This window comes from Humulus lupulus, chromosome 3 (assembly GCF_963169125.1).
Source record: "Humulus lupulus chromosome 3, drHumLupu1.1, whole genome shotgun sequence".
Classification (NCBI taxonomy): Eukaryota; Viridiplantae; Streptophyta; class Magnoliopsida; order Rosales; family Cannabaceae; genus Humulus; species Humulus lupulus.
In genome coordinates this window covers 83,626,618-83,643,044 of record NC_084795.1, presented here as the reverse complement: position 1 = coordinate 83,643,044, position 16,427 = coordinate 83,626,618, and the positions used below count along the sequence as shown (strand labels likewise).

Genomic DNA, 16,427 nt, shown 5'->3' with positions numbered 1-16,427 from the left:
TCCGCTTGTGATGTATGCCAACGAGCTAAGGCGTCTACGTTGTCCCCTGCGGGTCTCTTACAACCGCTGCCCATTCCTTGTCAAGTATGGGATGATGTCACTATGGACTTCATCAAAAGCTTACCACCATCTCAAGGCAAAAACACAATATTTGTGGTTGTTGATCGACTCACAAAATACGCTCATTTCATGGCCTTGACGCACCCTTTTTCAGCCAAGATTGTAGCAGAAAAGTTTGTCGACGGTGTCATCAAACTACATGGCATACCTAAGTCAGTAATCAGTGATCGCGACCCCATTTTCATAAGCAATTTCTGGCGAGAATTCTTAAAACTATCTGGAACAGAATTGAAACTGAGCACAGCATACCATCCGCAAACTGACGGGTAGTCCGAGGTCGTCAATTGTTGCGTGGAGCAATATTTACGCTGCTTTGTTCACCAACAACCACGCAAATGGCATTCATTTCTTCCATGGGCAGAGTTTTGTTACAATACGGCCTTTCATGCTTCCACCGGCATGACGTCGTTTCAAGCTTTGTACGGTCGACCACCACCGATGATTCCGCACTATCAGCTTGGCGCTTCTCCTGTGAATGAGATTGATCACAACTTAGCTTCCCGAGATGCTCTTCTCAAACAACTCAAACTGAACTTATACGCCGCTACCAACCGCATGAAGCAGCATGCAGATTCGAAACGACGAGACATTGAATTTAGTGAAAGAGATCATGTTTTCCTTAAACTATAGCCTTATCGCCAGCAAACGGTTTTTAAACGAGCGTCTCAAAAGTTAGCTAATAGGTTTTATGGACCCTTTGAAATTGAGAAATGCATCGGCAAGGTAGCTTATCAACTCAAACTTCCAGAGGGTTCTTGCATCCACCCGGTTTTCCACGCTTCTTTGCTCAAGAAAAAAATTGGTGAAACAAGTGTAAGCTGTAGTGAACTGCCGCCACTGACCGATGATGGTTCGATCTTGAACCTGAAGCTATCCTTGATACTTGTTGGCTCCGAAAGGATGGTACATTCATCACAGAATATTTGATCAAATGAAAGCATCTTTCTCGTGAAAATGCCACGTGGGAGTCGACATCAACTTTGGCAAAAAAAATTCCTGAAGTGAACCTTGAGGACAAGGTTCCAGTGAAACAGGGGAGTATTGATAAACCACCAAGAAGAACCCAACGCATCACTCGGCCAAATCAGAAGTATATGGACTAAGTCCTAAGGACATGGTCTTTTAATAAAGTCTTAGTCTTATCTTTACTAGAGTCCTAGTCTTCAGCAAATAAGTTATTCATGCAATGTTATTTATTTATGAAATAATATTTATTTTTCTTAGTAGTTTTAAGAGTAGGAAGAGTTGTTAGATACTTGGTGTATTTAAACTCATTTGATGAATAAAGAAGAACAGCTTTTGAATCCAAACAGTGTAGTCTGTTCTCACCCGAAGAGAACAACATTATATATATATATATATATATATATATATTTATATAAAGCTTTGACTGGGACTATCAGTAACTTACTCCATAGTCAATTAGTTTGGGGTAAAGTGTAATACTAGGCAAAAGTTAAGGGCTAATAAGGTTATATGTCCTTTTCTTTATTATTATTATCTAAGAAGAAAAAAGATGGTGTGATGGACTTGAACTCGAGTTCTGAGGTCTAACTGGAAAAAGAATATTAAAATATCTTCATTAGCATTCTCACTTCTCTCAGCGCTTGCATCCAAACCTTTGTCACCATCACGACGGCGACCACCACCAACCCCTTTAAAGAGCCAACCAACTTGAACCCTCGCATGATTATCTCTCTGTCTTAATAAATTAGGATTGCCCTTTAAGAATGTGCTTTGTAGGCAATGTTTCCACATGCCATGTCGCTCAACCAAAGAGTCTATTACCTGAGTTTTGCTCGTTGGATTGAAATGTTTCCTCCAGGACGGAGTTGACCCAAAAACACCACCATTATGAGAGGTTACCAGAGCGCTTAGTGATAGATTTTGCACCATTCTTGTGTTAGTGGGCAATGAAACTAAACCTTTCACCAGAGAAAGAGAAGTAATTCAAAAATCATGTCGGAGAGTTCACCGGTTAATGCCCGGGAAAGGTAGCACGACGAGTTGGAGATTCCAGTTTCGTACTTGGGATTCAGCGCCTCACGGTCCACAAGATTTTCTTGAATAATTTTATTGTAAAAAGAAAAACAAAAAAGAGTGAAAATAAAAAAAATAAAAAATAAAAAAAGGAAATGAATGCGTTAAGACCACCCAGCTTGCGGTTGTATAATAATTGTTGCTAACGGTGTTAACATTTGCTAATGGGGAAATTGTCACACCTAAATCTTCTCCTAAACTCAGTTATTTATTATTTACTTCTGGCATCCTAACTCGCATTCAGTCTTAGGTAATGATTGTGGCTGCACAATAGTATTGAATTAAAATTCTCATTAGTCAATTTGTTTGTTAGAGTATGAACATAATTTTTCTATTCTCACCTCACTTCTCTAACAATTTTGAGTCTTCTCGGAAAGGCTTTTCATGAAAGTTACTCTCTGCCACATTTTTTTCTCACCCAACCCCAGTAGAGAGGGATATAATATAAAAGTAAATAAATAAATGTAAAAATAAAGCCTTACTTATGTTAAATGTCAAAAAAAACACACAAAATTTCACAAAGAAAGCCTTCACGAGCTTGCATTTCTTTTATTGAGAAACCATCAGAGATGATACAAGTAGAAAGAATATCGTTTGTACTTAATTTGGACAGAGAAAGATTACTCCAACAGAAACGCCACTAAGGAAAAACATTATACTACAACATTCACAAACAAATTCACTCCCAATTCCACCTACACAAGAAATTATCAAAGAAAAAACACCAAAACAATAGCAATCCATGTGCCTGCTTTATCGCCAAATCACAGGCTGTTCATGTTTTTCGCTACGGTCGATGATATACAAATTTTGTTCTGGGATCCACGATAAGACCTTTTCCTCCGTTCACTTCTAAATCATGCCTGCGAAATGACAGCCATTGAAAGTTGAGAATAGAAATATGAATCATCAAACGCAGATTAGCAAATGGCATGTGCTATGGAATCAACCCCGTATGCCAACTTAAAATTACAAAATGAAGGGCAGCTTCTGCACGTGAGGATGCTGTGGATCCAAAAACTTTTTCAAACTGCATAGCTTCAAAGACTATTTACCAAAATATGGAGGACAACCACGGTAGATTTCTAAAGAGGATGATATATGAATGTTGGAAATAGAAATAAAGAGAATATGTAAACTTAACTGGAAAACAAAGTCAGGGATGGTCAATTGCTCACGAGGAACATATCTGAAAAGCTGTAGAAGGCGATCAACATACACTACTTTCTTCCAAACCTAAGAAAGAATATCAGATATATCTTACAGTAGACTTTTAAAGAAACTAAGGTTTCAGGAATAAATCAACCACAAGAAAAATAGGCGTACCACATTGTCAACAAGCAATTGCAAAGCAAATACAGCAGCCTTGAGTCCAAAGGTTGGGTGGAGGACATAAATTGCCTACCATAAAAGCAAATAAAGATCAGGATTATAATGATAGATTCACAATGGGTGTGCATACTATAATGAGATGGAAAATATAAAAAATGTTTGTACATGCAGATTGCGCTGGCTCTTCCGACCAAGTATCTGCTGTAATCTTCTGATAAATCCAAGGTCTGGCTGACTGTTTCAGAAGCAGGTATCTCGTAGTTAGAAAAATAGCTTAATATGTCTACAAATCCGAAAGAGCTTCACTCACAAAGAAGTTATATTGACAAATAGTTCTGCATAGCCCTTACACTGGTCTCATCATGTAATAAAAAATACAGTGAAAACTATATAAACAAATAAGAGTTCTTATAAGAAGAAAAATAAGATAAATAAAATAAAGACCTTAATATTTTCATTTATAAACAATTTGATAAAAGTCTGCTATAATTTACAGTGGTCCTACAAAATCAAACTTCCAGCTCTATTAGTCAAGTGTGAGCCACATATAATACTTACATCTGTAAAGATGCTGCTGAGTGAAAGTATACAATGCTATAAGGCTTCTGTATCAAAGGCTCAAATTCCTGAAATCAGCAAGCAAAACAATGATTTTATATCAAGAGCCACAATTAAATAAATAAATAAGTTCTACAGGATGAACACAATGTAATGTCATAAAATGAAAAGGGAAAAAAAAACAAATCTAAACTAGCAAAATTCCTCGGCAACACAAAAACAAAAATATGATAATATGAACAGTTGTCGCTACCTTAACTACATGAAGCACAAATCGCTCCAGATCAAGACATCGCAGCAGAAAATGTGCTCCCACAACAACCATAACAGGACGACCCTCACTGTCAACCCCACCACGGTAGCTGAATACAGAACATAATTGTAAAATTAGTGTTAAAAGAGATCTAAAACCATTAATAAAATTCCTAGACATGCAAACCATAAATTAATAGGTCCTTCAACATCAATGGATAAGGAAGCAACTGGCAGACCACAAAAACTTCTGCCAAAGAATTACCAAAAACAAAATTTGTAAACCCATAGTTTAGTTTAACATCCATTTTGTAACCACATTTTAGCATTGTATTTCTGACTACTTTTTTATTTTTTATTTTTTTTAAAAAAAAAAGCACACACACCCTTATGTACAACTCAATAGTTAATAATTTTATTTTTAAAAATTTAAATTGATTAAAAAAAATTAATTAGCTTACGCTAGAAGTTGCAAATAGTACATTGCAGTTATTCATATTGCCCAGGTGACTGAAAAATGAAATGCTCAATATGGAGAAATTGCATATGAAAAGACCTATAATAGTAGTTGGCTTGGATAGAGACTGAAACTAAAAGTAGGCATGTGAAGTAAAGGATAAGAATGCACACTTACACAATTTTCATCTCTGCAATCTCTGAAAGATTAAGAGAATTTGCCTTGGCAAGATATCGCGAATGAAGTGAGTATTCTTCAGCAGCAGATAATGGAGGTCCACCAAGGTCACCAAATCCAAGCATTTTAGCACAATTCCATCCACTTCGTGCTTGAGCAGTTTTTTCCCATTGTTCCTTGCGTCTCTGATCTGGATCTTTTATTAAGGACATGAAGGCAGGATCCAGAAAAGTATCCAAATATGATGAATTCCTATACAAGTGAAAATCAAAGCTAATGCCAGTTACTTTTTCACAGAAAAATAGGCTAGACAACAAGAACACAGCACAAGAGTGAAAGTATTGAAATTTAAGACTGAAAATATCAACAGTTGTTAAAATCACAATGTTTACAGCATATTAACTGCTTCTTATAAAAAAAAAAAAAAAAAAAACATATGGTGATCTCATATCTACTTTGAATAAATACATCTATATGCAAATAACCATTTAAGGAATAATTATCTAATTTTCAGAAAGAAATCAGCACTAAATGCAATACAGTGGACAAGTAATTGGTGATCACTGTAACTAAATACGGTGTGAAAAGTAATTGATGATCAATGTAACTACGTCTTAGAAAATAGTGAATAATTCCAATCTCTTTAACAAGAAATAAAATGCAGCAGAAATTAAGACACTCTTTAGAATAATAATAAATATGGAAAATCCCTCACCTTCGTACCAAGCCAACATCACTGACAGGAAGATCGACTGGAGCCTCAGGAGGCTTTGGAATACTCTTTTTTGGCAAAGGCTTTATCCTGATTTTACGTTCATCTATAATTGTCTCGCCGTTTTCATCTCCAACATCTGCAGGTAGTTTAGAAATAGAAACTTCCTCCTCATGTTTATCTCGAGGGAAGTAAAGTGGAAGCAATCTATATCAAGAAAATATTGAAGAAAAATAATGAGTTTTCAATCCTCCTAATGTTTTGACAGAAACAATACTTGTTGTAACAAAATGGATTCTTCACATTTGCAATAGGAATTAAAAACTAAAATGGTATTGAAAAACCTTTTATAAATCTCTGTATCAGTTGATGTAGTAGTGCAAAAAACAACAGCCTTGATTTTATCTTTCTGCTTTTCAAGAAACCGACGCACAGTCCCTGGCAAAGAAGTGATAATAAGTCAGTAAAGTTAAAAATTCAAATAAATTCTACGAACACAATCATCCACAAACAATAAAAAACAAAAGCCTTCATAATCAATTGACTTGTAAGAAAAAAGTAAAGTATCTCAAATTTCACTTACTGATAGTTATGCATAATAAAAAGCAATTTCAAAGGAACCCAGGTAGTAATTTTTCTTTTGTCCAAAAATAGCTTTGTACATTCAAAGTTACAAACTTGTAATTAGATCAGGCTACCAATAATAACAGGAAAAGTACTGTAAGTTGGAAGAAGAAGAAGAATTAAAAACTCTAACAAGTTGGAAAGTGACTCACTTATAGCAACATGGGCAGCTGGTTCACGAGGATAGTTCTTAGCCTCTGTATATATGCAGCCCATTGCAATGCTATATTCATACATGGAGAGAAAAAATAAGCTCCAATGTTTAAACAAGAAGATAAAGAGAAGCAACAAATTAATTAATTAAATTAGAAGAAACAAAATAATGTAGCATCAGCTGCCAAGAAACCTTTGTAAGCCATGTTCAATAAGAAGTTCAAGGCAGGAACGATAGCAATGACTCAGAGCATTCTCCGCAGCAGTATGGTACTTGACTGCATACTTTGGACCGACAGTATGGATAACCCTCCTGAAAAAAATAGAAATAATATTTGAAATTCCAAGTAGTACAGAAAGCAGGAATGCTTGCATCATATGGCACTACAGCAACATAAATATAAAACAATTACTTGGGAGGGTTGATACTGAAAAGTTACATGCTGACACATGTTTGATAACCAACATAATTGACAGATCATCTTGCAGTTTCTTGATTGACAAATGATAGAAGCTACGAGATCTAAATAACTTAATTTAAAATATTTCTCAGAGGATGGATAATATAGCTTTTGAAGGTATATAAAAAAGAAAATCATGTTTTTTATTTCTCAGGATCATCAAATATAAAAAGAATGCACAAACATACCCACCTTGCAGGAAGATCATAAGCATTAGTAACCTTTGCCATCCCTGTTCGACAACCACCCTACCATAAACAAAGATATACACAAATCAGTAAAAGTTCAAAATAAATTATGCAAAATTAAGCATGAAATTTCATGTTTGGTCTCATGTGTAATACTAATAACTTAAATCTTGTATTATAGGTGCAATAATTATAAAATGGCACTTAAAATTATTAAAATCTAACAAACACTGTCTAACAGCACTATCAAGTACAAAGAAAAAAATTATATTAAGAAAAGCTAATAGTGGTTATCATACCAATGTAGCACATTCTTCTGCAAGACCAGGTCCAGCTGCAGCATGCAAGCCAGGACTGCTGTGTGCTTCATCCAAGTTCTGTTAACCATCCAATTGAAAAACATAGCAAGAATTTAGCCTCATTTCATCTATTAGTAAACCAAGCCATGTTTGCATAATGAGGCCCTCTTACCAAAGAAAACCTTACTGGCCTTCGAATGTACAAAATCAAACTAATGACAGAGTAGAAAACTAAAATCAATCTGTTAGTTCCTCGAGGTGCAATGTTGTTAGCTATATATATATTAGTTGTTCATATTAACCATAAATTAGCTATAAATTAGGACTAATTAGTTTCCTATTCTCTCATAGTTTCCTAGAATAGCTTCCCTAGTTTGTATATAAATATATGTTTATTTCTCATTGAAATACAAGTGAATACAATTCTCTTCACCTCTTATTACATGGTATCAGAGCATTAGTCTGTAAAATTCGAATTTTGCTACAAAATTAGGGTTTTTCTTTTGGGGTTTTCCATAAACACAAATTAGGGTTTAGTCTATTTTAGGGTTTATTTCGGAAACCCTAGTTCTGTTGGTCTACTATTCTCACCGCCCACACCAAAGGATTCCCTAGCCGCAGATCTCCATTCCCTAGAAGTCCGGCTGCCAGATCCCCTGCGCGTGGGCCCCACGCGCCAGCGCATGGCATCGTCTCCAGCGGCCCTTTTTGTTCCGTTTGGTCTCCACTGCATTTCTGGTTGGTCAATGCTTCGTTTTTGCACACCTAGTTTTCGTAGCTGCAACTGTCAAGGTTTGTTTAGGATCTTTGTTGTGATTCTACATTGGTTTTTCGTGTTTGCTGTTGTGTTTCTTTAAGGAGTTATGGCTGAGAATAAATCAGAGATGAAATCTGTGGTTTCATCTGACGTGGTTCCTGTGATGTCTAAAATCATGGACCAAAAACTGATTGGTTCGAATTATTTGGAGTGGTATAAGACTGTTCGGTTTTATCTACGAAGTATTAACAAAGATGACCACTTGACTGATGGTCCTCCTAAAGAAAAAGATGATTCAAGACAGACGTGGCTCAGGGAGGATGCTCGTTTATTCCTTCAAATCCGGAATTCTATTAATAGTGAGGTAATTGGTTTGATCAATCATTGTGAGTTTGTTAAAGAACTAATAGATTATTTGGGATTTTTGTATTATGGAAAAGGCAATCTCTCCTGTATGTATGAGGTGTGCAAAGCATTCTACCGTGTAGAGAAACAAGATCAATCCCTTATGAACTACTTTATGTCCTTTAAGAAGACGTGTGAGGAGCTTAATATGTTGCTGCCATTTAGCCCTGATGTGAAGGTTCAACAACACCAACGAGAGCAGATAGCTATTATGAGCTTTCTAGCAGGCTCTCACCTGAATTTGATTCTGCGAAAGCACAAGTTCTTTCTAGTTCTGATGTTTCCTCTTTACAAGATGTCTTTAGTCGTATTCTTCGCACAGAAATTATTCCTTCTGTTCCTCTTAATAGTGCTTTGGTAAGTCGTAATAATTATGCGCCTAGGAAATCTTCTATTCCAACTGGGCATAAAGGAGGTCGTTCACAAGGAGTTGAAACTCGAACACCGGATTCTGGAGGCATTATTTGCAACTATTGTAAAAAGCCAAGACACACCAAGTTTGAGTGTAGAAAGCTACAGTTTAAAAATCAGCAACAACACTCTGTTAATGTTGCAAATACTACTGATGCCACAGATAAATCCGTCATTATTTCTGCTGATGAATTTGTCAAGTTCTCACGATATCAGGAATCACTTAAGTCGTCATCTCCTTCTGTCACTGCTATTGCCGATTCACGTAAATCTAATACGTGTCTTCTCTCTTCATCCTCCAAATGGGTCATTAATTCTGGTGCCACATATCACATGACAAGTAATTCCCATCTCTTTTCCACTTTTCATTCTCACACTTCAACTTCTACTGTTACCTTAGCTAATGGGTCACCATCTTGTGTTCGTGGGTCTGGCATTATTCCTACACCCTTGCTTACTTTGTCATCCGTCTTACATTTAATTAGTTTATCCTTCAATTTGCTCTCTATTAGTCAACTCACTTGTAATCTTAATTGTTGCATCTCATTCTTTCCCGGTCATTATTTATTTCAGGATCTTATGACGAAGAAGATTATTGGTAAATGACATGAATCTGGAGGCCTCTATGTTCTTGATATACTGCCACCAACTTCTTTTGCTTGTTCAAGTGTCACTTCCGCTTTTGAGGCTCATTGTCGATTGGGTCATCTGTCTCTTCCTTTGCTCAAAAAACTTTATCCGCAAGTCTTCATTAGATTGTGAGTCGTGTCAATTTGCCAAACACCATCGTCTTAGTTCGAGTTCACGAAAGTAATGGCATGTTTGCTTTATTTCCATTCTTATATGGTCTCTAATGGCATGCTTCATGAAACCTCTTGCGTTGATACTGCATCCCAAAATGGTGTAGCAGAACGTAAAAACAAACATCTTCTTGAAACTGCACGAGCCCTTTTATTTCAAATGCATGTTCCCAAACATTTTTGGGCCGACACCGTTTCTACAGCATGTTTTCTTATCAATCGCATGCCATCTTTTGTTCTTAATGGTGAGATCCCGTATAAAATTCTTTTTCCCGGCAAGTCGTTATTTCCTGTTAATCCTATGATATTTGGTAGTACTTGTTTTGCTCGAGATGTTCGTCCAAATGTCACCAAATTAGATCCTAAGTCATTGAAGTGTGTATTCCTTGGCTATTCTGGTCTTCAGAAAGTATATAAGTGTTATTGTCCAAATCTCAACAAGTATCTTGTCTCCATTGATGTTACCTTCATAGAAAACACACTCTATTCTTCATCTTCCTCTATTCCTACTCGTTAGGGGGAGGATGATGATGATTTGTTGGTATATTCTATCACTTTTTCTGCCCCTGACCCACTTCCTGGGGAATCTCCTATTTCTGAACCTATCTCAAACACTACTCACGATGAGTCTCCTATTACTCACCCTGTCTCAGCCACAGCCACAGCTCCTGACATGCCTCCGCCTCCTATTAAAGTGTACACCAGGCGTCTGCCTCCTGTTTCATGTCCTGCACCTGCTTCTTCGTTATCAAATCCGGTCCCAAGCGATAATCTTCCCATTGCGCTACACAAAGGTAAACGTCAGTGCACTTATCCTATTTCTTTTTTTGTTTCTTATAATCACTTGTCATCTTCTTCTTGTTCTTTTATTGCTTTCCTTGATTCTATTTCGAATCCTAATACTGCTCGTGAAGCCATATCGCATCTTGGTTGGCATGATGTAATGATAGAAGAGATGAATGCTTTAGATGACAATGATACTTAGGACTTGGTCAATTTACCTTCAGGAAAACAGGCCATAGGGTGCAAATGGGTATTCACTGTTAAGGTCAATCCAGATGGATCAATTGCTCGATTGAAGGCCTGTCTTGTTGCTAAGGGTTATGCTCAAACCTAGGAATTGGACTATTGTCATACTTTTTCTCCTGTTGCTAAGTTGACATCTGTTCGATTGTTTATTTCAATGGCAACTACTCATCATTGGCCTCTACATCAGCTAGATATCAAGAATGTTTTTCTTCATGGAGATCTTCAGGAGGAGGTATATATGGAGCAACCTCCTGGTTTTGTTGCTCAGGGGGAGTCAGGGCGAGTCTGTCGTCTTCGAAAATCTTTATATGGTTTGAAACAAAGTCCTCGTGCTTGGTTTGGTAAATTTAGTCGGGCTGTTGAGAAATTCGGTATGCTGAAAAGTAAGTCCGATCATTCTGTGTTTTATAAACGATTAACTGTCGGTATCATTTTATTGGTTGTGTATGTGGATGATATTGTTATTACTGGAAATGATACTAGAGGAATCTCATCTCTTAAGTCCTTCATTCATACTCAGTTTCACACAAAGGATTTGGGAGTGTTCAAGTATTTCTTGGGAGTTGAGGTATCTCGGAGTAAACAAGGTATTTTTCTATCTCAAAGAAAGTATGTCGTTGATTTGTTGACTGAGACAGGAAAATTGGGAGCAAAGCCTTGTAGTACTCCAATGAGTCATAATGTGCACCTTACAAAAGATGGGGAACCATTTGAAGATCCTGAAAGATATCGCAGGTTGATTGGAAAGTTGAATTATCTTACCATGACTCGTCCAGACATTGCATTCTCAGTTAGTGTTGTCAGTCAGTTCATGTCATCTCCAACAATTCATCATTGGGCAGCGTTAGAGCAAATTTTGTGTTACTTGAAAGGAGCACCAGGACGAGGTATCGTGTACGCAGATCATGGACACACTCATATTGAGTGTTTCTCAGATGTAGATTGGGTAGGTTCTAAAGTGGATAGAAGATCTACTTCAGGTTATTGTATTTTTGTTGGAGGGAATTTGGTCTCTTGGAAGAGTAAGAAGCAAAATGTTGTGTCACGATCAAGCGCAGAATCAGAATATAAGGCTATGGCACAGTCTGTGTGTGAGGTGATGTGGATCTATCAGCTATTGACTGAAGTAGGACTTAAGACTTCAGTACCAGCAAAATTATGGTGTGATAACCAAGTTGTTCTATATATTGCATCTAATCTTGTGTTCCATGAGCGGACTAAGCATATCGAAATTGATTGTCATTTTGTTCGTGAGAAAATTCAGCAAAGCGTAATCTCCACAGGATATGTGAAGACCGACGAACAACTAGGGGATATCTTTACAAAAGCATTAAATGGGGTGCAGGTTGATTATTTCTGTAACAAGCTAGGCATGATTAACATATATACTCCAGCTTGAGGGGGAGTGTTAGTTATATATATATATTAGTTGTTTATATTAACTGTAAATTAGCTATAAATTAAGACTAATTAGTTTCCTATTCTCTCATAGTTTCCTAGAATAGCTTCCCTAGTTTGTATATAAATATATGTTTATTTCTCATTGAAATACAAGTGAATACAATTCTCTTCACCTCTTATTACAAATGTTAACTAACAGAAAGATAGGGCAGACAAACTAATGGATGATGTACAGAATTCAGCAAACTGTCCACTAGTGCCTGGCACTAGTGGATAACCAATAAGAATTTGAATAGTTCAGGGCCTTTAGGGTTATCACAGGACTGGACACAAAATATACTTATTAACATTTTTTCGCCTTATTGTATATAAGACAAACCACATAAAAAAATCAAATCCTGAAATTAATATAGCATAAGAGCTCCATCTTCTTAAAATGATGAAATTTCTCCATCTTGAAATATGTCATAACAAATTTAGAAGCTAACCTCATTAGTAGAGTTCACAACAGCATCAACTTCTAGATTCCATGGATTCCCTCTCCAAAGATATATCTTGGAGTTAATTTCATGATCAACAGGAAACCTGGAAACCATACCATTTCCACCAGCCTCTGCCCCAGATGAAGATGTCAATGGATCAGGGAAGTATGAATTAGAAAATGAAGGATCCTCATTCTCAAATTCCAGAGAAGTCCTATGCTCTGCGTCACTCCATCTTGGGACTTGATCCAAACTAACAACATAGTCCACACTGTCGGTTGGTGATCCCCCCCGAGTCGTGGCTGTCGCGGTAGGCACGGCCATATACATTTTAGTAAATCTCAAACTACAGCCTCACAGCTGTAGCTAAGACTGCTAACAAAAACCAAGATTCCTTCCAAATTGAAGCTTCCTCAACACAAATTCAAAAATTGCATACCCAAATCAATGATAGAAAACCCTGAAAACAATGAGATACCCCATGTAACTAATCAAAACAATATTGCATATAGCTACATAGTTCAACCAAAATAAGACAGTTTAACATTACTTCCAAATGCAAAGTACCCGTACAGCCAAAAACCCCAAACACCAATACTCCAATTACAATTTCCAATACTACAATTACAATTTCACATCTGCTCAATGTAGTTCCAATATCGAAATAAAAGACCCACGAAACACAGTCGAGCAAAATTAAACTAGTCAAATTGAGGTTCACTTCCGTTTGGCACCCGAGAAAATATAGGTAAAAGAAAAACAGAATCATAATTAAAAGCTCAGAACAATGAACCAAAAAAAAACCATAAACAAATCCACCCCAAATACAGGATCAATCAGCTTAAAACAAGTGCTTCATTTCAAATAACCCCAAAAAGAATTTCGTTTAAGGTCCAAAACCAAACAGATTGTTTTGAAGCCCTAATCTAAAATTCTCCAAATACAACTGAAATCTTCAAAAGAGATAGAAAGAGAGTACCTGAAACTGCGTGGCTGGGTATGACAATTGAACTTTTTGAATTTGTAGTTTTGGTATTTCTCTATCAAATATTTTTATTTTATTTTTATTTTTTGGAATGCCGAGTATATCTATGGCTAATCCCGGGTCGATGAGCTTGCCGGATCATCTGCCCAAAAATAGTTACGCCTTTTTTCTAATTATTATAACTTTTGTCTTTTTGTGTTCATTAACCAAATATCAACAATACCCCTTCACAAATTTCTCCAGAAAAATTTATTAATTCCCTAAAGAAAAACATATAATTCCTCGAAACCTTATAAAATGAAATTATGGCTAGTAAAAAGAGTAGCGCTGTCGTTTCAGGGGAAAAAGACTATGCTGTTTGTCGTTTATTTGAAAAAAACGACATAATAATATCCAGATTCTAACTCTTAAGATACATTAGTCTCGTATTGGAAATGAATTTTTATTTTCCTCGTCACACTGTTTTGTGACGAGTGTAAGAAAAGGTCCAAGTGTCATTGTTCCCTTGTTTTATCTTTGCTCATACTTTGATTGAAGTGCAAATTTTGATAATGTAGAATACCTAAATTAGAGTACCCAAAACAGGAAAAAGCCTTGGTGGTTTGGATAGGTGGCATTTTAGAGTAATGAAATGTGAATTTAAAATATACACATAAATATTAGTGACGTATTAGTTTAGTCTAGTCAATTACATTTATTAAAGCTAAGACTCAGTATTTTAAAAAATAGTATCACGTCATTGTGTGTAATGTTTGAGTACATATTTTAAGTGCACGTATTATTACTCTTTCAAGATATATAACATCCCTTAAGACAATTTTTTTCTTGCAAAATTACGTAGCATAGGCTGCTATGTCATGTATGATGTATTAAGTATGCAATGCATGTAGTTTGTGTCCAACGACATATATGAGATTGTCGTTCAATTCCATTGGTGTGGATAGAAATGGCATTTGTTCTACAAATTTGACAATATTATATTTATATAGAGAGAGTAATGATTTATAAAAAAAAAATCATTGTTTAACACCAGTCTTCTGCTTGAGCATCGAAATAAAGTTGTCCTTCTCCTCAGCTGTCATTCCCTCAGCTGAGCAGTCTCCAACTCCCCATTCTGCTCCACGTAGACAGTACTTGTCTTGAATCTCTAGCTTATTCCTGAAATCAGTAATGTGTATCATTGTAAATCCATAATTTTAACAATATAACTACTCAAATCTACATCTCTATAAATATATACGAGGGAGATTATTTAAAGTTTCCCACTTTTCTCCCACTTCATACTCATATATAAATATATAATTCTCTCTTTGAATAGAAATTAGCTGGAAAAAAAACTAATATATATTAGCATAGTCATTAACCTAATCCTAATCCTTCATAATAATCTGTTATTCTGTTTCTTTGGCCCCCATGTGCATTACCTAATGCTATTGCTACTCAACAAAATCAAACTCATCAAACTAAAAATTTAAGACTAACTAACAAATAGAGTTTTCCATCTTCTTAGCTTTAACCAAACAAACCTCTTCTGTCAAAGACCTGTAATGGAAGTTTTATTCCTTCTTTTTGTATGACCAAACAATCACATGGAGAAACCTGTTGGACACTATGATATAGTTAATGGAAAATAGCATTTACTTTTCTTTGTTCAACTTGGATTTCTCTAGTAGCTTATTGAGCAGGGGAGATGATTTGAATCTTGCATCATTCTCAGCATATTTCTTCTGGTTTTCTTCTGCAAAATAAACCAACTTGTCATAGCAATCATAAACTGATTATTTTGTTAACATACATGAATTATATCAATTTTTTCTAAAGTGGGTACCATTGAAGCGTTCAAGAAATTCAATTTGGGGTAACTGAGGACCAGGAATAGACTCTATCCCAGAGGACCCAGATAGAAACCCAGCTTTAGCTGCAAAATTAAGAAAAGGTATACACCATGCTTATAAATACTTTCATCTTATATTTGCCTACAAAACTGCCCAATTGATACACAACAAAGAAAACGAAGAAAACGCCAAATCATATCATTATATAAAGCATTGTTAATTTGAACCACGTAGTTTCTAATGTAAATTTTCTGGTCATGTCATGTCACAGTTACAAAATTTGCATTGCAATCAATCAGAGTAAGAACTCACATAACAATCAACAATGACAAGCAAAAAAATGAAGTTGATAGACAGAAGAACAGAAAATACATATATGAAGTTTGAAGTCTTACCCGGATTTGAAGAGAGAAGAATGAGAGCTGAAGCAGCCAAAGGAAGAGACTTGTGGAGAAGTGAGGAAGATGAATATGATAATGAAGAATCCCTAGAAGAAACTAGTGAGAGTAGTGTTTTTTTAGTCTTCGAAGTGAGTGGGTTTTCTTGAGAGGGTGCAAACTGAAAGGAAGGAAGAGGGAGCGCCAAGACTGAAGAGGAGCCCATGGTTGGTCTTGCTTCCTCCTCTCCGTCTGATTTCCCACTCCGGTGTGGATAATCCACCTATTTTAAGATATTATTTTTTTCAATGTATAAACTAATATGTTTCAGAAAAAGAAAAAACAAAAAAATGCTACGTGGGATATTTTAGGGCGTTAGCTTAGCCCAACTTGAATTAAACCCTACTTTTTAGAAACATGGTCCTCACAGCTTACAGGCCATCTTGTATGTTTACCCAAGCACGAAAAATCACAATTTCGGAAATTTACACATTATACAATGGGAAATTACATATACATACATATAATATAATGTAATTTAATTCCAAAAATAACTTAGAAAAAATTAATTA

The 16,427-nt window shown here is 35.9% G+C and overlaps 2 protein-coding genes across 5 annotated transcripts; both read right to left on the bottom strand.

The window, feature by feature from the left end:
- Window positions 1-2,673: 2,673 nt before the first annotated feature.
- On the bottom strand, window positions 2,674-13,816 carry LOC133822899 (uncharacterized). 3 transcript variants are annotated; one of them, XM_062255362.1, is made up of 15 exons: window positions 13,638-13,816; window positions 12,665-13,118; window positions 7,374-7,451; window positions 7,079-7,134; window positions 6,619-6,738; window positions 6,425-6,495; window positions 5,993-6,086; window positions 5,652-5,855; window positions 4,937-5,188; window positions 4,304-4,412; window positions 4,051-4,118; window positions 3,658-3,727; window positions 3,487-3,561; window positions 3,305-3,357; window positions 2,674-3,023 (listed from the first exon to the last, which is right to left on the bottom strand). In XM_062255362.1, exons 2-15 carry the CDS (start codon window positions 12,986-12,988, stop codon window positions 2,948-2,950), a joined length of 1,650 nt encoding a protein of 549 aa, XP_062111346.1. In that variant the 5' UTR covers window positions 12,989-13,118; window positions 13,638-13,816; the 3' UTR covers window positions 2,674-2,947. The 3 variants fall into 3 exon arrangements, with proteins under 3 accessions (XP_062111346.1, XP_062111344.1, XP_062111343.1); XM_062255360.1 differs by having other exon boundaries at window positions 3,305-3,387; window positions 13,638-13,815; XM_062255359.1 differs by having other exon boundaries at window positions 3,305-3,396; window positions 13,638-13,812.
- A 742-nt stretch (window positions 13,817-14,558) lies between these two features.
- LOC133822898 (uncharacterized) lies at window positions 14,559-16,164 on the bottom strand. 2 transcript variants are annotated; one of them, XM_062255357.1, is made up of 4 exons: window positions 15,874-16,157; window positions 15,472-15,561; window positions 15,285-15,381; window positions 14,559-14,801 (listed from the first exon to the last, which is right to left on the bottom strand). In XM_062255357.1, the coding sequence occupies exons 1-4, from the start codon at window positions 16,079-16,081 to the stop codon at window positions 14,660-14,662; spliced, it is 537 nt and encodes a 178-aa protein (XP_062111341.1). In that variant the 5' UTR covers window positions 16,082-16,157; the 3' UTR covers window positions 14,559-14,659. The 2 variants fall into 2 exon arrangements, with proteins under 2 accessions (XP_062111341.1, XP_062111342.1); XM_062255358.1 differs by lacking the exon at window positions 15,472-15,561 and having other exon boundaries at window positions 15,874-16,164.
- Between the last annotated feature and the right edge of the window lie 263 nt (window positions 16,165-16,427).

Coding starts and splice junctions, on each gene's coding strand:
- LOC133822898 (XM_062255357.1), bottom strand. CDS start 16,081: ATGGGCTCCTCTTCAGTCTTGGCGCTCCCTCTTCCTTCCTTTCAGTTT. Junction 15,382..15,471: donor ATTTCTTGAACGCTTCAATG/GTACCCACTTTA, acceptor TTTATTTTGCAG/AAGAAAACCAGAAGAAATAT. Junction 14,802..15,284: donor TCCAAGTTGAACAAAGAAAA/GTAAATGCTATT, acceptor TACTGATTTCAG/GAATAAGCTAGAGATTCAAG.
- LOC133822899 (XM_062255359.1), bottom strand. CDS start 12,988: ATGTATATGGCCGTGCCTACCGCGACAGCCACGACTCGGGGGGGATCA. Junction 7,135..7,373: donor CAGAAGAATGTGCTACATTG/GTATGATAACCA, acceptor TGTTTATGGTAG/GGTGGTTGTCGAACAGGGAT. Junction 5,856..5,992: donor GATACAGAGATTTATAAAAG/GTTTTTCAATAC, acceptor TTCTTGATATAG/ATTGCTTCCACTTTACTTCC.